Raw genomic sequence first — 22,759 nt, forward strand, 5'->3', positions numbered from 1 at the left:
CCCCCCGATGTTTCAGCATTTTTGCCATGCTGGGTTGTTTGGTGTTAGTGGTGTGATTCTACACGCTGGGAATTCGGGGGATATTTCACATGAGAGTAGCTGGGATGTTTGGGGTAGGAAGGAGCCAGGGCTGTTGAAACGAGATTGCCACTCGTTAGGAACCAGAAGCTGGGAGGAGCTTCTTGTCAATCACTCGCACTGGCACTCCCATGTCCTCCCAGCCCACAATCCCAAGGACACACAGTTCTGCCTCATTTCTAAAGAATAACCAACCATTCTAAGGGTGGCAGCTGGAAGGAGTGGGATTTCTGTTTTGCTTTGTAGGGTTAGGTATTACTATGGAAAGAGAAATGATTGAGATCACATGAACCAAACACTTGCTGTGGACATCTGTGATCATTCATGGAAATTGAATTTTGTTACATAAAATCTCTCTTGACAGCATGGATTGAAATGAGATTCCAGACATTGTTCTCTTTCTTTAAAAAATAGATATATTGCTTTGTAGTAATTATACAAGTTCATTGCAGAGAAAATCAAAGCAATTCAAAAAGGAACAAAGCATATTTTAAAACTCCAAGCTATAACCACATTTTGATGATTATCCTTCTAGATAGATACTTCTCTGTGTAGATCTGTATACAAATGAAAACAAACGGGATCTTGTCACACATGCTATTCTGTAACTTGGTGGGTTTTTGTTTGTTTGCTTGTTTTAAACTGAACACTATGTCTTGGAGAGGTTCTATGACCAAAAATATGAATGTATATCTCCATTCTAACGGCTGTTTAGTGCTCAGTAGCTTCTTTGTATCATAATGTCCTTATGGGTATGTTTCCTTTTTTGTCACATAACATGTTACAAGTGTAACCTGTCTGGGCAGGCTGGCTGGAGACTCTGAGGAGGAGTGGCTCAGGGAGGAGATGGAGCCTGCTGCCCAGTCTCTGATCCTGTCTGGAAGCAACATCATGTTGGTGGCTCAGAAGCTCCATCTTCAACCAGAAAGTCAGTGCCACCGGGAGGAGCTAGTGACCATAGCTCAGCAGATCCTGGTGAACACCACAAAGGTTAGGCTGATGTCAGAGCTAGCTGGCTGGTTGGTCTGGACAGAGAGCTCATTTCTGGGGAGCATGGGTGGGGCATGTTATTCCTATAAGGGACACATGCCCTGGAGAGAGAAACCTGCCCAAGTTTCTGCCAAGATCACGGGCAAAGAGTTCATTACCAAAATGATAAATGCTAAATGTGGAAGTTGCCATAGGGAGCTGGGTAGAAACACTGAGTTAGGGTCTCTGATCTTAAGCCCATGTCAGCCCCCTCATTCCCCATGCTTAGCCACCAACCTCTAATGAAAAGATGTCACCAAAGTGGTGATTGTCCACCCTGCCCATATCCAGGAGCTATGGGGAGAGGCCACTGACACCTCTGCCATTCTCAACCTATCTGGCAAACCTGGCTCCAGAATGAAAGCCTTGTTGTGTTGTCCTACAGCTCTGCAAGGATCTCATGAAGCCAGGATAATGCCTCAAGCCTCTAAATACGCCCCATTGTCTATCCTGACATTCCACCATTATGGCATAACTCTTTAGGGACATAACAGATTCTCTCTGTTAAAATCTATATGCCTTATATATTATGGGGTATTACTGTTCATTATGATAAACTTTAGTAGTGTGGGTTGTTGGGAGGAGGGGTATTTGTAACTTACAGCTCCTTATTAAGGGAAGGTTGGAAACAGGGAGACAGGGGCAGAGGGCTTTGGCCATCTGCTGGAGAGAGGAAGGACAGGCTGTTGGAAGCATCTGGGTGCCAGCTCGGTTGAAGGGGTGCATCGAACCGTCTGGGAGCGGCAGGGCCAGGCTAGGACAGATTTCTCAGAGGCACTTCCTGGACATGCCATTCCTCCAGCCCCCATTACCCTCATCCAAACAGAAAGTCCTCGCTAAACACTCTTCTTCCCTGACGTGCGGGTTCCCACGTAGACGGCTCACTGCTCCACCCTAACCTGCAGCTCTGCACTCCAGACCCAGGTTGGGCCCCACGTTAAACGTATCTCAAATTTCGGAGGCCGTCCATTTTCAGTTAAGTCAGATGTCAAAGACTGTACAACCTTTAGTCTTGGGAGGTGTGGGGACGCTGATCTGTAAAATTGGAGGAGGGACGTTTCCGCGGTTGCTCTCACCGTCGCTACAGCAACGGCAGCATCTCCAAGCCTCCCTTCCCCTGACTGCCGAACGGGTCCTGCTCCTGGAAGACGCGGCGACGGCGAGGAAGACTGTGCGGGCGGCCGGCTGGTGCCTGACCTGCCTGCACGCGGCCCCTTCGCCGACCTGGCGGCGGCGCTGCTGCACCTGGGCGGCCACCTCCGGCATCCGTGCGACCCGCCGCTGGCCGCCTCCCTCGGCGAGCTCCTGCGGCGGCCGGCACGCGGCACGGCGCGCTCACCCGGCACTTGCGGCGGCTCCGCCTTCCCCGGCACTTGCGGCAGCTCCGCCTTCCTCGGCACGGCGCGCTCACCCGGCACTTGCGGCAGCTCCGCCTTCCTCGGCACTTGCGGCAGCTCCGCCTTCCTCGGCACGGCGCGCTCACCCGGCACTTGCGGCGGCTCCGCCTTCCTCGGCACTTGCGGCAGCTCCGCCTTCCTCCGCACGGCGCGCTCACCCGGCACTTGCGGCGGCTCCGCCTTCCTCGGCACTTGCGGCAGCTCCGCCTTCCTCGGCACGGCGCGCTCACCCGGCACTTGCGGCAGCTCCGCCTTCCTCGGCACAGCGCGCTCACCCGGCACTTGCGGCAGCTCCGCCCGGGCCCGAGCACCTGCGCGGCGGCCGCGATCCTGCACTGCGTGCGCCTGGCCGCCTGCTCCGCGCCGCGCCGCCCGAGAGGCTGCGCCTAGTGACCCGCTGCGGAGCGCCGCGACCGAGGCCCTCTCCCAAGGAGTCCGCACCGGGCTGATACGCCAGATCCTGGACACATTCACGGACACTCAAAGTCCTCTACAAAGGCTGGTCCAAGCCGCCTTGGCGACTCCCCTTGGAAGATCCTCGTGGGGTAGCCAGGCCTTGCCGAAGAGCCTCCAGCTTTTCCTGGCTGATTTCTGTGACCACGCCGAGCAGATGCTCAGAGTGGCTCACTTGGTCTTGGTTGGTTGCCCCCGACAACAAACTGGCAGAGACGTGGAGGCCGCCCTGGCAGGCCTTTGGGGGCTTGAGGTCAGAGTGCAACAGCTTTTCTCGCAAAGCCCCCAAGAGTCTGGTCTGGACTGGAGCCCCACCGCCCTGCAGGCCCTGCTTAAGGCCTGGGCCAGGGCATCTGAATGCCTGTTGGCATGTTTTGATGATGTTCTCAGTATTCCTGAGTTCCTGAGCATGTCCATCCAGGAAATGACCAAGCACTTGGACTTCTTTACATGGGCTTTGAGGGATGGAAATTCCAGGGAGTTTTTTGGACATGTGGCATATTTACAGGGTCGAGCCACACACCTAGTGCAGGTAATGAAGAAGGTTTGTGGCCCAAGATCGAGATCCCATTTTCCAGAATGGCCTGAGAGTCTTGATCCAGCAGCTGGAACAGTCTTCTCAGGTCTTGGGTGCAGCCACTGAACACTGTTCAATTGGGTATGGCTCTCGGGACATTGATACATTTTTAACGATGGCAAAACATCTGATCTACTCAGCTCACAGCATCCAAGAGTGGCTGGATGGGACTAACCATCCAGATATACTCAGCCCCCTTCGAGACCAAGTCCAAAGGTTTGACATTGCTAAGGGACAGCCTTATTTCATTCTCCCCAGCCTCCAGAATTCCACAGCTCCTGAGTTAAAATATCAGAGAGTGCCTGGATTAGGGGAAATGACCCAAGTACCTCCTGTTCACCAATAGACTATCCTTCCCACCCCTTGGTTCCCAACAGCAATCCACAGAGGAAGGGCTCTCCATTCAACCTTGCTGTAGAGAGCCATGACCACCAGGCAGTGATCTCGGCTTGCACCAATGTGCTGGGACAGGATGTAACTGTGGGTGCAGCTCAAGAGGACCTGGCTGCGGAGGGAGCACTGGGGTCAGAGAGGATGACGGGATGCCAAGAAATCTCAACACTGGCACCTTCTATTATTGACCTGCCAAGGGAGATAGCACAATGTACAACTGCTAGAACAGATGGGCGTCTGTAAGTGGCTCTCCAGCTGTCGGGGAGTACCAGGGAAACCAGGCAGGGTTTGGTAGCCATGGCTGGTGACTGGTACCTTTTGTGTCAACAACTATTTTGCTGTAACCCAACAGCTGATCTGCCAGGGAACATGACAGTGTTCATGGAGCTTCAGCAGAATTTAGCCTCAATGGTTCAACTAGCAGCTGAAAGTGGGCACACGGATTTGGATAAGAAGAATCCTGACTCCACTGGGCATCCAGAAACACTTTTACAAATGCAAAGCAGATTGGAAGAGGTGGAGACCCGTGCTAAACAGCTGTTGGACAAGGTTCTGGCCTCTGATGGGCTTCAAGCCCTCAGATCATGGGAAGAGAGCATTGAAGATGAATGCCTTCTGTGGTCAGTGGCTGTCCAAGACCTAGTCCAGTACATGGAGATGCTCAATGGGAGACAAGGCCTGTTCCTGCTTCTCTTGAGACAGGCAGTGAAGGACCAGCAGGGGCTGCAGGAAGGGTTGGATCAGACAGCAGATGTTTCTCAGAGGCTACAAGAGGCTGCCAGGCTGTCTGGCCTGCTGTGTGGTGATGAGCAGGTAAAGGGTGAGGTCTCCTTTCCACACAGGGAAGTTCACGTGCTCACAGATGCTCTGCTGGATGTGGCACAGATCCTGGCCTCCTCCCCCAAACCATCTCCCAGCCTGTCTACACACTTTGAACTTCTCTACTTGGAGCTCACCCTTCGTGCCAAGGTCCTGACTGGCCACCTCAGCAGCATCAATGCAGACTATGAATGTGCCCTCCAAGATGCTGTCTGCCCAAGGCTCTCTGTCTGCAAGGATCCCCAGACTGGCCCAGAAAGCTCCCTGGAAATAATGGTGTCTGGTATCCAAACTGTTTGGGGAATCATGGCAGGAAGTCAAGAGTCCGGAACCTGCCAGGATGACCTTCTTATGGCTCTTAAGAGCATTCTTGTCCTCACTAAGGAGGTGGCCCAGAGAGTCCCTGTGCTCTGAGAACACTCAGTGGGAGTGGGCAGCCAAGGCCCACTCTGCCATGGCCCAGCTCCAAGCCTGGAAAGGTGGTCACACCAAGACCTGGAGACTCCTGGCCCAGTGCTTAAAACCTGGGGAGGAGCCAGCAAGAGCCCCAGAACAGGACCCTATCCAGCCCCAGCTCCACAGCAAGGAGGGTGCAGCAGGAGCTGCTGTGGTGGGCAGTGTGGATTCTCAGGGCCCCAGAAGTATTCCAGATAGTTCACTGGGGACCTGCACTGCTGAGCCAGCCATCATCGGGTCAACCACAGCGGACCTGGGCATGGTAAGATACTTTGCATCCTTCCTTCACTCCCACCTCAACCCTCTTTCTAGTAACCAAAGATCCTGCCAAGTTCCAGACAAAGCTGTCTTGGTGTCCATATGTGTAATTCACATCAGGCACAGCAAGGCAGCTTTAAGAGCCCAAGCTCAGGAATCAGATTGCCTGTGCTATGCCTTTCTCTACCATTTCCTACCTTTGAGACCTCAGAGAAGCTTCATGGCCTATTTGGACTTCAACATTTTAGTCTAGAAAATGGGAACCTTCATAATTTCCTGATGGAGGGTTGATGAAAGCATTCATGCAAAATATCTGCATCTGCCTGGCATGTAGTAAGTATCCTATAAATAGTGGCTATAATTATTATTGTCTTCCACGAAGACTTCCTGATGACTCACTGGAAATAATTCCGTTGCTGTGACTGACAGATTCCTCTTATGGATCAGGCTGCTTCATGCCACCTTGACCTCTCTGAATGTTACCTTATCCTCCAATCACAGGTCTTTTTTTTTTTTGCAAATGGCAGCAGTCCAACTTGTATTAGCATAGGCAGAAAGAAGGATTTATTGGAAGGATGCTAGGTATATTGAACACCTTCTACACAAAGTCATTTCCTTCCAGAGCCACAGGCAGGACACTTAGGTGTTGTGGATCCCAAACATTTGATTTACTTTATTGACCATGACCAAAGTCAGTGGGAGATGCAGAAGGTTGGCAGTGCCTGAGCAGCTCCCGAGCAGACGTGTGCAGCCCAGCATTTGATGCACGGCTTGGTCTATTCCCTTTCTGACCTCATGCTTGGCAGCACAGACCCTCCCCAACCATTCCCTGGGCTGTCTCCCAAGATGAAACCCCCAGACCACGTGTTTCTCCATCCCATTACTCTATTCTCCTCCTTAAAATGTCATTACCACAGGAAGGGACCCTATTACCAAAGTAGCCAGGAAGAGAGCAGGTTTCCTTTCTCCCTGCAGCCTCAGTCCTCTTTGCTGAGACTCCAGCCCGTTGTCTAGCCTCACCTTGCTCCGTATTTCCTGGTCTCATGAATAAATATCCTGCAGGATCCTCCTTTTCTTGTCTGTTTCTCCATAGGGTCTTTCTGACACATACTTAATGCCACTGGATTCACTGACAACACATTCTGTTTCTGTCAATTCACCCAATACATTCCCCTTCTCACCAAAACCTCTCTATAGAGTGTCTCCCATAGCTACAGGGCTGGGTGATGCTGGCTGCCCAGGTCTCCTGGCTTCTGGAATGGAGAGAACACAGCTGGTTCGGCCCCCATCACAGCCCCTGTCCAGGAAGCTGCAGCATCTCTCGTGCTGGAGACCAGCCTCCTCTGGGCGGAGAGCAAAGCCTCTCATTCCAATGTTTCTGCCTTCTACACACACAGTTCCAGTTTTGAGAAACCACAGGAAGAAGGATTCTGCCCCGAGGGCCTGCCCTCAGGTGTGTGGGCAGTCACAGGAGGGGGACGGCCCTCTGGGGTGTGTCTGCTCCGCTCTCCCACTCCTTGGGGCTCACATGGTAAAGAGCCATGGCCTCAACTCACCCCAAAAAGCACCTCAAACAGCCGTCAGAACCTGCTGAGGGAGGACATGGGTTTGGGAAGGGGCCGTGCATCTTCTGGGAACTTGTAGGTCACCACCTGGAAGTTATTTTTTCCAGCTATGGGGATCTCCAACACACAGTCCTAGGCCTCTTTATTCTTGATGAGGCTGGAGACATTTCCAGCTTTGGATACTTCAGGTCCCTGACAGTTAAATATAGGACAGGAGTTGCAAAGGATATTTCCCAGTTTCTTAACCCTCAGCTCAAGGGCCACCAAAGCACATTTGCCATTTTCTGTCTTCTTGCTTTTCAGTCACTGCAGCCGAGTCTAGCATCAGCTGAGTTCCCTCCCTTCTCTGCTATTCACCTGCTCCTGGGCCCCGAGTTAACCAGTCCTCTCATCTGTCACGTGACGACTGCTCACTTAAACACCCGAAGTAGATGATCCACTGACCCCTTCCCTAGATAGATGGTCTCCTGGTGCCACATCGCTGGCCACAGTGGCCTTCCCGTGTGCTAGGCAGTGAGGGAGGAAGACAAAGATCTCGCTGGCCAACAGGGTAGGGGCAGAGGGACAAGAGCCACACAGCAGGTCTGTCCACAGGGGCTGGCACAGGCATCCTTTGATTTCCATTTCTTTCTTGGTGAAGTATTTGCTACACTTATAGCCTCGGACCAAATAGAATCATGAACTTCTATCTCCCAATTTACGATCATGTTTGTGATCTCGCACTTCACAGCAGTGGTGTCATTTCCCTTTTGAGGCATTAGTATGCCACACTGGGGTATTTGGGGAGGAAAAGGGGTGGGGGAAGACCCAGAGGTTCCTCCTGCCCATCTTCCATCTCCCACCCACACCTAGGGCTCAGCGCCTGCACTTAAGGAGCTCAGGGTCCAGGGCATGAGGCAAAGAGACAATCGAGGACATTCTTGACCCTTTGCTATGGTATTTACCTCCAAGCGCAGAACAACTTGTCTTGATTCTGGGGTGTGGAAAAGGCTTAGAGGAGGCTCCACTAAAGGTCCTCCAGCTCACCTCCACATGTCAGAGGCTGCTTCTTTTCTCTTTCTCACTGGAAAGTAACAACAGACAAGCTAATGGGGAAAAAAGGTATAATTATTCACACTACAACTGTAAAGTCTCTTCTTCTGGAATAACTGATATGAAAGAGTTTGGGTTCCCAAAGTTGGAACATTCCAGAATCCCTGAATTTCTTTGATTCTGCAGGTTCTCCCTTCTCCCATATAAGGCTTGAAAATACACAGGAAAGAAAATGTGATATTTTAACTATATTGGGATCTGAGTGTACCAGGTTTCAGTTTACGCAAATCCTGGATGAATGGAGCACAAATTAATAGAGAATCCTGATATCTCCTCTTCTCACTGTTTTCCTGCATATCTGAAGATTGCCAAGAGCTGGTGGCACATGGGGAATAAGGAAACCCTCCTGATTTCACTCCTCTTTCTTTAAAAAGTGATGAAAAGACCTGACACTCAGGGAATTTCACTGGCTCTAACCTGCCGTCTTCTTGCAGCAGCAGAGTGACACCTCTGGCTCCCGCATCTGTCCGGCCAGGCTGCACTCTGAGCTGGGCCAGCCTCTTCCGGAGGATGGCAGCGTGAACAGTGAGAACAGAATCACCCAGGTCACTCAAGAGATGGCCAAGGAGGTGCTCCTGATGGCTCCGAGTCTGAGGAGGAGAGGATGCATTCTGGTACTTGGGCTTCAGCAGCCGTGGTGGCGGGAGGACTGAGGCTCCCACTGCTGCCCCCCCAAGAGCTGGGGCAGCCCGGAGCAGCTCCCGGGAAGGAAGGGCCACACTCGGGGGTGGGGGGCATTCTGCACTCAGCATTTCTGCATGTTCTCTTCATTTTCTGTCTGGGTATATCATAAAGCTCACCTCACCTTTCTTCCCCACCTCATTTAGGGTCCGTGTATTAGTCCATTTCTGTTGCTTATAACAAAATACACAGAACTGGGTGATTTATGAAGGAAATGAAATTTATTGCTTACAGTTTCAGAGGCTGGGAAATCCAAAGTCCAGGGAACACATCTGGTGAAGGCGTTCCTTGGTGATGACTTCAGTGACAACAAGGTATCACATTGTGAAATGGTGGAGCAGAGAGAGCAGAGAGAGTGACAGACTCTTTGTGCTCCCCTTTTAAAACACTCTGAGCCACACCCCTGACCACCTTTATTAATCCATTCACTATGGCGTGATCATATAATCTAATCACCTCTTCAAGGCCCCACCATCAATTACCATCATAGAACTTCCCATCCACTTAACAGTCACGGTGGGGGCCAACTTTCTAATACATATAACTTGGGGTACACAATTCAAGCTTCAGTGAGTTTTGGGGGGATATAATTCAATCCATCCACTACAGTCAGTAACTAAGGCTTTGTCTTATTCCACCAGGGAAGATAATTTCCCAAAAGCTGTGACTTAGTAATGTCAAGGACTCATTCATATCCCAGAAGGATGAACTAAATGGGGGCCATTCACATCTTTAAAAAGTCCTCAAAATAGAGGTAACGAGGACTGCAGCCTCCAGAAGAAAGCCATTAAGGCCAGCAGAGTCTGGAAGGGAAGGGGGCTGCTTCCCACTGGCTTTGAGGGGGCCAATTTTAATCATGTGTGGCCTGTTCTAATTCTCTTTATCCCTCTTCTTTATTAAGTTTATCTAAGCATTGTTTAATATCAACATACCAACAGTAAAAAAATAGAAGTCCATTTACTGAGTGGGTGGACCAAGAGGAAGAGATAGAATGGCACCAGGAACCATTTAGAAAACTCCCTCCAGCCTGGGTCTGCTGGATACCAATGGCTGGGCTGCGTGGGGCCCCACTTTTTCATCCTAGTGTGCAGGGGAGTCCACATGAGAAGGGTGGATGCCAGGCATCCCCTGACTAGGTGACTCAAAGCGAAACCCAGCAGCCCCTGCCACACCCAAGACTCAGACCTTCCATCATCCCGTCCCTCCTCCCAACCCCCACCCACCACAACCCGTCAGCTGCTCCCTGGAAGTTACCCCAAAGCCATTAGGTCGGAAGTGAGTGGTTTCCTCTTCTCACTGACTCCCCTTTTCTTTCCAAACATCTCAGACATTCTAAAGTAAGTAACAGTTGGGTGCTGGCAGGGGTGTGTGGCCCAGGGATATGCAAACCCTCCACCCCTGGGGAAAATGTACACATGAAAGGAAATGACAGGAGGAGAACCAAAGGACCATTTTTAATAGTGAGGCTAGTACGTGGCAAGATGAAGTGGCTGTGCAGAATTCTCCCCCACAATCCCCAAATGCTGACCTTAATTCCTGCCAGATTTTAACAACCAAACTACATGGTGCTCTTGAGTAAAGCAGAGAAAAGAGTTTAAAATGGCTGGTTAGGGGCAACTGGCCATTGAGGAGTGGGGGACCTAAGGTTTCTTGAAGCAGCACAGTCAGATTTTAAGACACCATGTATTAGTCAAGGTTCTCCAGTGAGACAGAATCAACAGGATATGTTATAATTATATGAGAGGGATTTATTAGGGGAATTAGCTCACGTGACTATGAAGAAAAGTCCCACGATAGGCCGTCTATAAACTGGATGCTGGTAGCATGGCTCAGTCCAAGTCCAAAAGCCTCAAAATTAGGGAAGCTGATGGTGTCCTTGGTATAAGTTCTGGAACCCAAAAGCTGAAGAGTCTCGAGCTCTGATGTCCACGGACAGGAGAGAAGAGTGTGTCCCAGCTCCAGCGGATCGCGAGAGAGAGTCACCTCTTTCCTCTGTCTTTGTTCTCTCTGGACCCCCCAGTGGATTGGATGATTCCCACCCACACTGAGGGTGGGTCTTTCCCACACAGGCCACTCAGACTCTCATACTGATCTCTGCTGGAAACACCCTCATGGACACACCTGAAAAGATTGCTCTACCAGGTTTCCCAGCATTCCTTCATCTAACCAAGTTGACATCTAGAACTAACCTTCACACAGCAGTTGAGAGTCTGCCATATTAGCATCGCTTCAGCCCTGAGGCCAGGGGTAGAGTTGGAGAAAGCAAGGAGGACAGTGGGAACATGGGAAGAAGATTTCCTTTGGAGAGGCAGAAAAGATAAGCATCTCCTTTCTTGGCAGAGGTCTACACAAGACTATTCTTGTGTGGTTTGAGTTTTCTCTGGTACCCTTGAGACCCAGGTTATAAGTTCCGGAATATTCCGGAGTGACCGCTTCAGTGGAGCACTTCCCCTTCACACATGGAAGTGATCTTGCTGAAGACTTTCTACAACATCACGATAGCTTAAATCTTCGTTTGTTCCACAGGTACTTGTTGAACACGCTCTGTGTGCCAGCAGAGAGCAGCAGCCCTTCCTGAAGTCACTATCCCAGTTAGGGAACTGTAGCGTTATGTGTCACAACACACAGGAAAACAGGTGGGAGCGGGGAGGGCTGTCTCTCACCCTTCCCTTCCTGATCCTTGGAGTATTCCTTTTTATTCTTATCCTAAAGGCCAATGATTCTGAAATCAGACAATCAAACCCACATTTAGTACAGGGAGAAAACTGGCAGATGCAGAGTTTGCCCAGACCCAGGCCTCATCCAGAGAGAAGAAAGGTATATATTTTAGGACTTGATCAATGATTGGGGTGCCATATTGTAAAACAAATTCTCAAGGGTATGAGGACTCATGTATTCCCCCAGGACGTCATAAAGAAGTGGTGCTGCCTTGGGTATTTTGGTTTGGGGGTGCCACATCAATCTTTAAAAAAGGAACAACACAGTGCCAAATGACCTGGTGCAGGTCTAGCTAGTTTAAAAACAACTACTTGAGTCCTGTGTTTCAAAAAAGCTTTGCTTGTTTCCAAAGTCTTCTCCCACTGGCCTGCCATGGAGCTTGGAATTGCTTTGAGTTAGACACTGGACATGCCCGTATTCACTCCCTTCTGACTGGAATTGCAAACATCTCTAATAAACTGAGCCTCTAACACTAAGTTTCTTAGGATTACTTTCTTTCTGACTAGAGAAGCATGATCTGTGGAGGAGAAGGATCCAAGAAGTGGGTCTCCACCAGGTCCAGCCATTTTGACAAGTACAGGAAAAGGAAAGTTAAGTCCTGTCCATTAACTTAGTGTCCACTCCTCATGGCATTAAGGGGTCCCTCAACAGGGCAGGTAAATAGTCTGAGCCCATTTTTGATGCTTCATTCCTTCTTCTCCTCCTCCTGCCCCACACGTGGGCAAGCCAATAAGAAAGCCCAGACCCTGCCTCCTGTGGCAACAGTGGGAGGTTCAAGCCACATAACCCCTGGCCTGTGGGTGGAAACCCTCATCCCAGCCCCAGCCCCTAACCATCATAAAAGCCGAGCCAGTCTTCTTTCCCTGCTCCCTCAATCCATTTTCAGACCTGGTTGGGAGCCTGACCTGATCTCCCCAGATAGCCTCATTATGCAAATAATAAACCTTTTTATACACTTCCTGGTTTACATGTGGCATCATCAATCTTGACATCTGAACGAAATTTTGAGAAGGGAACTCCATCTTAACTCTGCTGGGTGGCCACAACAGCAGGACTTGTGACATTCCCTGGAGTTACCTCTTCTGACCTCTGCCTACTTTCCTGTGGCCTGTTAATGAGCAGGTGAGGTTTGGTTGGGGCTGGCTCTGTATCTGCTGGAGCATCCCATCTTCTGTTTGTGTTAGTTGCCTCAACATTAGCCATTACGTTTAAGATTTTATTTGAGTAAAGTGTTCTGTTGCTTTAAAAAAAGAAAGAAAGAGAGAAAAAGGAAAGGAAAGGAATGGGAAACTGTTGATTTAGTCCAAATTTCTCTTTTCAAGTAATGAAAGGTGAGGCCCAAATCGGCTAACTAATAGGTGGCTTCTGTCACCTGTCTATTAATTATAAATCCCCATCTGGGAAGCTCTACATGTGACTGCTGTCCTTCACACCTTGGCCCCAGCCAAGATCCCCTTCAATTTGGGTGTTCCTCACATGCAGCCCTTCTTTGGGGCCTCATCGCGCGGCCCAGGGCCTGCTGAAAACAAACTGGAAGCACAGTGCAGGCCACAGCTACTGTGCAAAATGGGTTAGATCATGACCAGGAGGCTGGGCTGCGTTCCCTTCAGTGGACCCACACAGATGGATGGTCCCAGGCCACCTTGTTCTGCTGGTTTTCAGGAGAATAAGCTTCTCACTAACCCAGGAGTCTCGTAGCCTTTGGAGGAGGTTCAGGAAATCGTGATTTAAGCTACAATATGTTCATTTTGGGGGCTGAAGTAAGATATGCCAAACAAGTCTTGGATGCTTTATAGTTCGCCACCCATTTCTTGGGGGAAACCTGTGAGGGCAGTGTTCACCTACTTCTAACTCTTTCATTTTTTTGCTGTAGACCAAAGATCAACTCATTATCTCTGCTAGGAAAATTGCGACTTCTGGACAAAACTTTGCCAAACTTATCTGCATCATTGCTAAGAACTGCATAGATCAAAGATGTTCTTGGGAGCTTTTGAGCGTGGTAGAACAGATTCAAACAATGAGCAGCCAGCTCCCATCATCTCCAGGGAGGAGCCTCTTTGGTGAGAGCCATGAAGCTCTGCTTTCCCGGGACCTGGAGGCAGTGGAGGTGGGGTCTGTTTCCATATACTTTATTTTGATTTCTTATCTTCCAAGGGTTTACATTTATTTGGGGAATATTAAACAAATGTTGAAAATATAGAGAATCATTACAGAGCACAAAAACCAAGTTAGAGCCATTTCTCATTTTATCACAACTATATTATATCTGATAACGCATATAAGAAAGAAAAAAAAAGATTTAACATGGAAAACTAGTTCTTTTTTTTTGTTTTGTTTTTTTAAAGATGACCGGTAAGAGGATCTTGACCCTTGACTTGGTGTTGTCAGCACCACGCTCAGCCAGTGAGCTAACCGGCCATCCCTATATGGGATCTGAACCCGGGGCCTTGGTGTTATCAGCACCACACTCTCCCGAGTGAGCCACGGGCTGGCCCAGAAAACTAGTTCTTGAGTAGGTGTAAACATAAAGTAACCATGCAAGGAATTTTTAAATTAGAAAATTTTAGTTTAGAAATTATGTTGCCCTGCAACAATTGTCCCTCCTCCCTTGACTTACTCCAATGACACTGCTGTGTTCACAGCACTGCAGGGTTAACCACATAGATGACTGATCTCCTTACTTTAAAACAATGTCTAAATTTTGACCATTAGTTCTCCATTTGTTTTTACACTAATCATATCTAACAACAACAAAAAAACCCCAATTATCTTTTGTCGGGCTCTTTTACCTGCCCGTAATCCTGCTGACTGAGCCAATTGTCGAGCTAGGGCTGGGTCTGGAGCCCACAGACTTCTCAAGCCCATTCACAGACTGCGTCACAAACCCTTCGCACTCCAGGCTGGGTCCCCAGACCCCTTACATGCAGGTCTGTGAGCTAGGTAACTGGCAAACAGGTCCTTGGAAGGTTTGAGAGCATGGCCATGTGGGGTGGATGCCACCCAAAACAGTGGCGCTGTGCATGCGCACTTACTCCACCCACACACACACAATTTGCTTACAAAGAATGCGCTGCACCACCCCCAACTGTACCTAAGGTGAGGAGGCCTGATTAAATTATTCTATTTTCCCAACATCTTTAAAGACATTTATTGCAAAGTGAAAGCACTGTGAATGTCATCTACCCAAGAAAAACTGTTCCTGCACAGAATTTATGTTAACATTAATCCATTTAATATGCCCAAACTCTGAAATTGAGCAGTTTTCATTAATTGCCTACTTATAGCAACTTTCCTGTTCATACTATAGAACATCATAATATAATTATGGAATGGTTTCATTTCAGTCTGAGTCCCCTAGTACCTGCAGTGGCACATTTACCAGTAACAAACTTCTGTTAGTAATTTTTTTTTATTTGCTGGCTGATACAGGGATCAAACCCCACACCTTGAACCAGGGATCCTTGATACAGAGCTCGAACCCAAGAACCTCTAACCAACTGAGCTAACCAGCCAGTTCCAGTAATATTCTTATTTAATGGAAAAGCCTGATAGTTAAAACTATTATCATTTGTTGCGAGGCATAGAAGTACAGAAGTAACATTGCCAAAACCAGGGTATATAAATTGTTTTAAAATTCAAAATAAAATCTGGCTGCTGTTCTCCAGGAAATAATATTTTAGGTACATAATTATTTCAAGATTTACTACCACAATTTTCCTACTTAAGATACAGGAATCATAATTAATTTTAACATTTCAAATATGGGTATTGTTGTAAGGATACCTGGGAATTTCTTTAATCAGGTAGACATGGAAATTAAACACACAGACATGGAAATGACCATTATAAAGAAAGAAGTTTTTGTACTCACAGATTCCTGGAAACAGGAGGCACAGCAAGCCAAGCAGGCACACGTGGAAGCACCAGGGCTGTCAGAAGGAGGGAGGGGAGATCATGGGCGACATTTATTGTGGTTTTCACGGGAAGGAATGGGCAAGGCAGGGTAAGCAGGTTAAGCAGGTTTAGGTTGGTTCGTTTGGATCATTTCAGTGGGCTGGCTTTGGCACATAGGGATTGTCTCTAGTTGTGAGGCACCTGCCCTGCGATGATTAGGGCAGATAAACAGTGTCTGGAGTGTAAGGGCTGGATAGAGGACGTGCGGGGTGTTGGGGCTCTGGATTGGCTCGTTTGCATTTGGAACGTGTGCTTGCAGGCAAGTCGTCTACTATCTCTAGGAAGTAGCTAGCCTTAGGAGGGGCAGGCTCTCCAATCGCAGCAAGGCCTCGCGATGTGAAAGCATAGAAATACAGAATATTAAAAGGCATGATCAATACAGGTGTATTTATCAAGCTCTCAATCTTCTAAAGGATCTCAAAGTCCAGACATTTTGCCAAAGTTAGTCACTTATGTTTCATGGTACTTTCATTTTCAATGGTAGAAAACAACTTGTCTAACTAAATTTAGTTACATTCAGTTTAAAACAAATACCATTGAGGCAGGTAATTCAATTAGGAAGTACTAGTCTGATCTTTGATTAGACGTTTAATCTAAACCCCGAATACAATTTCATACAAAATTTCTCATTCCCTTTCATTATGTGCGGCAGCCAGTATTTGTTCTGCTAGTTCTCTTCAGTTATTTTCATTAAAAACAGACTTCTTGTTAATTTATATATATTATGTGAGTCATACTTTCTTAGTATTAAAACAAAAATTTTATTTTAAAATGTTGAATTAGGCCTTCAGAGCATTCTTTCTTGTAATAGCCCCACAAAGTCATCTCAATTTTCTGGAAGAGGCTCACATGGTAAAACCTTCTGGTATTTGTTTATTTGGTACTGCGTCTCTTACCTGGTGTAAGATCTGCTTTCATTCTATAAATTCCCAAGTGTAAAGGCCTCCCTAGCAAGAAGCAATTCCTCTGAAGAGCTCCTAGTAGAAAATGCACAGCAGCTCCTCCGGGTTGTCTTCAAGACTGTTAAGAGCTGCAGAGGCTGCAAGTCTCCAGGTAAGTGCTGACCCCGAAGGTGGGCCTGGGCACAGAGTACACATGCACAGCACCATGGCTCAGGGTCACAGGCCTGCAGGAACACGGTAAATTGCAGACAGTCACAGAGATGTCTACCTTCTTCTTAGCTATTAAAGTTAACTTCATTCTTTCCCTAAACCTGTCACCTGATTTCTTGTGTTTCAGTTTGGCTAATTTTTTAAAAATTTATTTATTTTTTTAATTGACATGTATTAATGGCACATATTTGTGAGGTAGAGAGATATTTCAATACAAGTATACAATGTGTGATTCAGGGTAATTAGCATATCCATCATGGCAAAAAAATTATCATTTCTTTGTGGTAAGGGCATTTGAACACCTTTCTTCTAGCCATTTGAAAACAAAGACACCTAGCACTGCTGTGCACCACTAGAACTTATTGTTCCTTTCTAGCTGTAATTTTGTATCTATTAACCAACTTCTCCCTATCCCACTTCCCCCCTACCCTTACCAGTCTCTAATAACCACAATTCTACTCTCTACTTCTATAAGCTCACCTTTTTTTTTTTTTTTAACAGTTTGGCTAATTTCTATCAACCTACATTCAATTTCATTGAGTATTTCTCCAGCTGTATCCAGTGTGTGGATGAGCCTGTCAATCATTCTTTATATTGGCTACCATGATTTTTCTTATTTCTAGCATTTCCAGTGGATTCTTGTTAGTAGTTTTTATCTCTTTGCTAAAATTCTCCATTTGTTCATGCATTTTTGTCTGCTTTTTCCACTAAAGTCATTAATACATTACTCATGGTTATTTTTAATTTCCTGTCCGATGATTTGGTTTGTTTGTTTTTTTTAATTGTTTTGTCTTTTGACAGTGGGTTGGTTTTTATGGGGTTTTTTGTTTTGTTTTGTTTTGTTTTTTCCTTTTTTGCATTTCTCGTAATTTTCCGTTGAAAATTTGACATTAAGCGTAGACTGGTAGAGAATAAATGTGTAGCATTTATGCCTAAAAATGGGCGTATCTTTTCTAGGCCTTCAGTGTGGTAGGTGAGTCACTATGGTCAGGAATTTGTCTGAGTTAGGGTTTTATTGTTGTTATAGTCACCATCGGTGCACCACCGGCATCAAACCTGCTAGCATTGCCTTATGTCTGATTTGCTATCATTTCCTCAGTGGCTTATGGCTTTTGTCCCATCAAGGAGACAGATCTTGCAGGGATTTGTGCCTTTGTGGCAGTGGTGCCTGCCCCCTCCCCAAAGCCGGCACCACAGGGAGGCATTCCCAGTCTCTCGTCCTGTCCCAGGCCTTTGTCATGGGCACCAGGTGAGGCCCTAATCAAAAACCTGTGAATAGGTGTGGCCTTTTCTTGTGCTGTGTCTGCCATGGGTTCTATACACTCACAGTAGTCTATACTTGGCCATTAGCAATTTGTTAAAAATTGTAACTAAAATCTTATCAGATTATACAGTATCCCCATCTTCCTCCTGTGCTCTGTACTAGGTAACCTGGTGCTTATCCCTGTCTCTCCTTGGAGGTGTCTGTCTTTTCTTAGATTTTTGGCTAGTTGCCCTTCAACCTCAGCTCTCTAATGGGTTCAAGAAAAGTGACGATTTTGTGGATTAACTGACTTTTTCTTGTTAGCGTGGGAGCAACACACTTTCCAGCTTTCTGTATCCTAAGGGGAAGCTGGAAATGGAAAATATTCGAGTGCGTAAAAGAACACCTTGCGTAGAGCCTGTGTGTGCTCTTCTACCTGTGTGAGACGCCCCCCACTCCCTCCGCTTCCACCAGATTTTCCCAGGCCTGACCCCTTCTCGTCCTTTAGACCTGAACTTAAATTTCACCTCCTCAGAAGGGATGAAACACCTTCACTATATCTAAACTAAATCACACCCAGTTTCCACTATTTTTGTACCTTGCATGATTCCTTTCTAGTATAAATTTGTTTTCTTTCCTTGCATTTATTTATTTGGCTGGCTCTTTTATTAGAATGTAAACTCCATGAAGTCACAGATCTAGACTAGTGGGCTAGTGCATAGAGGTGCTAAAAAATAGAGTGAGAATTTTCATTTCAAGTTTGAAGAAACTTTGTACCAGTTAAGTTCAGAGTACATAGACTGAACGCATTCAGTTAAAAGCATTCAAAGAATGTGCATATCTCAGCTACAAGTTCCAAAGCCCCTTGAATAAAAAAAAGGCTGTGAGAAAAACTCAGTCCTAGCCCCTGTGGAGCAGTGGCTCTCCCTCCCTGAGAGCCATGGCCACAATCCACAGCCTTCTATTGATCCGGTAGCACCAGCCGAGCAGGGCCACTGCCCACCCTCCAATCTCCAGGCTGAGTGTTGGCAGCGTGCACCTGTGTCCTGGCTCTGCTTGGGCCTCTGGCCTAAAGACCAATGGATATTTTGCATCAAGCGAACCGAGTAAAGCAAGATGCAAAGGGAAGCAGGATCTAGGGTGGAGAGAGAATTTTTAAAAATTGGCTACATTCTCAGAACATCCCACTATGACAAATATAAATAAAACCCTTTGTTCTGCTTTGCTTCTCCTTTCAGAATGGATGGGCTCCAATTCAGAGGACCTCTCCAAACACAATTCCTTATCTCTATAAAATTAGGGATAGAACATCAGAAAGCCAGTCCCAACCCCACTCGGAGGAATCCCATCAGAAAGAGCTCCAGTCAGCTGACACTGCGAAAGCATGCACAGTGTCACCCAGTACGTAATTATCTTTCTCTCCTCCAGGGTTTGAGACAACCTTCCTCAGACCCAGAGGAATTGGAAGTTGCTGCCTTCTGCATGCAGTGGAGGAGAAAACTACTAAGGCACAGACTTCAAGAAACCACAGACGGGAACTGTGATGAGCTGGGCCTGCAAAAATCAAACACTAACCCCCCCCCAACTCTTGCTGCCTTGCTTCAGGAAGCGTTATAAAAGCTAAGAAATGTTCTCCAAGTCAAACTCTTTGTTGACCTGTACGCTGGCCCTGAGACTCTGGCAGCCCGTGAGAAGTACCTTTTAGGCTGAATCAGCTTGTGGGGGCACAGGGTGACACGGTGGGTTGTGTGGGTGCAGCGTGGCCAGGGCCCGGCCGTGCACAGAGCTGCCCTGACAACATCACTTGTAAGAGGACGTCCCTGGGCCCTTGGTGAGACCGATTTCCTCCTGGGAAAGATACTTACTTTCTGGATTTAGAAGAAACATTACATATAAACTATGGAAGGAAGGGGGAAACATCCAAGAACCATTAGCTTAAGCCTCTATTAAGATGTTGCAATGTGAGAACAGTCCCAGAGAGCCAGGAGTTGAAAACTTCAGAGGTTAGACTGGGGATTTCAGTAAGAGTTCACCTTGCTTAGATATTTAGGCACTGTTCAAATTCTGAAGATATGGGGAAATGGGCTGTGTGAGTTAGGGGGTAGGATGCAAGGACTGTGAGTCTGGAGCTGTTGGGCCGTTTCTTGGTGAATCAGGGTTTAGCCTTTGAGATGGAGATAAACAGCTGGGAGCTAAGGCCTTCCCAGAGTCAGTAGGAATTTTTCAGTTCTTCAGCATCTTTCACAAAACCTTTTTGGTAAAGGATTCAGGAAAAGAAGATCAAGGAGACTAAGTGATCTTTACTTCAGAGGCTGAACCTGAAGGGCCCAGAGCAGAGGACTGAGTCTCAGGCCAGGGGACTGGGCAGGGGTGCCCCAGAGGTGGGGACAGGGATCTTACTTGTTTGCAGGGCACCATGTAAGCCTCCTAGATTCTGATGCAGCTCTCAGGGAAGAGGGGTCAACACTAGATGAAACTGAATTTTCCTCTATCCAGTGGGATAGTGGCTTGGATTTATAGTAAATAAAGACAAGCATTTTTTTTTTCTAGTTTTTTTAATAGGGTACAATTTGATGAGTTTTGACATGCATACCCCTGTGAAACCATCACCACAATCAAGATTATGAACGTATATGGTATACCCCAAAGTATCCTCATGCCCCTCTGTAATCACTCTCTTTTGCCCTTTCTTGCCTCCAACCCAGTCCCTATAATGACTGCTTTGCTTTGACATTTAAGCATTAATTTACATTTCCTAGGATTTTTATAAACATAGAATAATCTTACGGCAGGTATTCTTTCTTTCCCTTCTGGCTTCTTCCATTCAGCATAGTTATTTTGACATTCTTCCATGTTTGCTGTTTATATCAGTGATTCATTCCTTTTCACTGCCTAGTAATCTTTCATTAATTATATAAATATACCACAATTTATCTTTTCATTTGTTGATAAACATTTGAGTTGCTTGCAGGTTGGGGCTATAACAAATAAATCTGCTCTGAACATCCTATGCAAGTTCTTGTATGAGCAAATGCCTCTGTTCTTCAGGAAAATGTCTAGGAGTGGAATGGCTGGGTGGTAATGTCAACAAATGTTTAGCTTTTAAAGGAACTGCCCAATTGTCTCCTACCGTAGCTATACCATTTAACATCCCCTTCAGCAGTGTATGAGGGTTCCAATTCCTACACACCCTTGCCAACACTCTATGATATTGCTCTTTTCAATTCTAGCCATTGTAATAGTAACAGGTAGGGGCGGTGGTATCTCATATGGTTTTAATTTGCATTTTCTTAATGACTGACGATGCTGAACGTCTTTTCATGTACCTATTTCCATCTATCTCTCCTTGGTGAGGTCACTTTTTAAATTTATTGCCTATTTTTTCCAATTTTTTGTTGTTGTTGTTTTTCTTGTTGAATTTTGAGAGTTCTAAAAATATATTCTGTGTACGAGTTCTTTGTCGAGAATGTGATTGCAAGTGTTTTCTTCCAGTGTGTAGCTTATCTTTTTCCCCATTTAACAGTGTCTTTAATTTGTAAGTATAGTTTATCTTTGTTCCTGTTCATGGATCATGCTTTTCGTGTCCTAAGGACCCTTTGCTAAACTTAGGTCACAAATTTTTCTCCTGCTTTCTTCTAAAAGATCAATAGTTTTACATTTTACATGAAGATCTGTGATCCACTTCAAATTAATTTCTGTTAATTTTTTATTATTATTATTTTTTAAAGATGACTGGTAAGGGGATCTTAACCCTTGACTAGGTGTTATCAGCACCACACTCTCCCAAGTGAGCCACGGGCCAGCCCTTAATTTCTGTTTAAAATGTAAGGTAGATGTCCAAGTTTGTTTGTTTTCTGTATGTGAATGTCTAATTGTTCCAAACACTATTTGTTGAAAGACTGTCTTTTTTGCATCCAATTACATTTGCACCCTTGACAAAGAACAACTGGCCATATTTGTTTGGATCTGTTTCTGAAATCTCTGTTCTGTTGTGTAGATCTGTGTGTCTGCCTGTTCATGGATACCACACTCTCTTGATTCTTATGGCCTTATAGTAAAGGTTTTGGCTAGTCTAGTTCCTTTGTCTTTCATATAAATTTTAGAATTAGTTTGTATCTTTAAAAAAATATGCTGAGATTTTGATTGGAATTGCATTAAATCTATAGATAAGTTTGGGGGAAATTGACAACTATATTGTGTTTTGCAATCGATGATCACAGAATATCTTTCCATTTATTTAGGTTGTTTTTCTTTCATCAGCACTTTGTGGGTTTCAGCATAGGATTCTGCATGTTTTGTATACAGTTGTCCCTCAGTCTCTGTGGAGGATTGGTTGCAGGACCCTCTGTAGTTATGTCACCTCTCTCATTCTTGATATTGGAAATTTGTGTCTTCACTCCTTTTTTCTTGATCAGTCAACCTAGAGATTTCTCAATTTTATTTATTTTTTTAAAAGAAACAAACAATTCTTTTTCTTTTTCTCATATTAGTTTTCTATTTCATTGATTCCTTCTCTTATCTCTAATATTTCTTTTCTTCTGATATGTTCGGGTTTAATTTGTTCTTTTTTCTTCAAGTTTCTTAATGGAAAAGAAAAAGTCATTGTGTTGTGACATTTTTCTTTTCCAGTATAGCTTTTACTGCAATGCATCTCTAAGTGCTACTCTAGCTAATCCTAAATTTTGAATTTGATTTTTTTTTTTCTCTCTACACGTTCTCATTTCTCTTTTGATATCTTCTTTGACCCATGGGTTATTTGTAACCATGTTATTTAGTTTTAAAGTATTTGGGAAATTTCTAGAAATTTTCGGGTTTTATTTCTAATTTAATTCTTTCGTGGTCAGAAAACATTCTTTGTATGACTTAGGTTATTTAAATTTATGAAGACTTATTTTGTGGCCTGGGTGATGCTTTATCTGAGTAGATCCATGTAT

The 22,759-nt window shown here is 46.1% G+C and overlaps 1 protein-coding gene across 1 annotated transcript in view; it reads left to right on the top strand.

Moving 5' to 3' along the window:
- LOC134362627 (uncharacterized) overlaps positions 1 to 19,442 on the top strand; it is a 55,954-nt gene extending 36,512 nt beyond the window's left edge. Inside the window, 14 exon segments of the mRNA XM_063077813.1 lie at positions 873 to 1,063; positions 2,235 to 2,375; positions 2,410 to 2,873; positions 2,876 to 2,903; positions 2,906 to 3,498; positions 3,500 to 3,842; positions 3,845 to 5,162; positions 5,164 to 5,464; positions 8,552 to 8,731; positions 13,390 to 13,544; positions 15,519 to 15,536; positions 16,405 to 16,502; positions 18,849 to 18,868; positions 19,254 to 19,442. Of these exon segments, the coding sequence (XP_062933883.1) occupies positions 873 to 1,063; positions 2,235 to 2,375; positions 2,410 to 2,873; positions 2,876 to 2,903; positions 2,906 to 3,498; positions 3,500 to 3,842; positions 3,845 to 5,162; positions 5,164 to 5,464; positions 8,552 to 8,731; positions 13,390 to 13,544; positions 15,519 to 15,536; positions 16,405 to 16,502; positions 18,849 to 18,868; positions 19,254 to 19,442 (4,039 nt within the window).
- Positions 19,443 to 22,759: the final 3,317 nt, after the last annotated feature.

Source organism: Cynocephalus volans, chromosome 14 (genome assembly GCF_027409185.1).
Source record: "Cynocephalus volans isolate mCynVol1 chromosome 14, mCynVol1.pri, whole genome shotgun sequence".
NCBI lineage: Eukaryota > Metazoa > Chordata > Mammalia > Dermoptera > Cynocephalidae > Cynocephalus > Cynocephalus volans.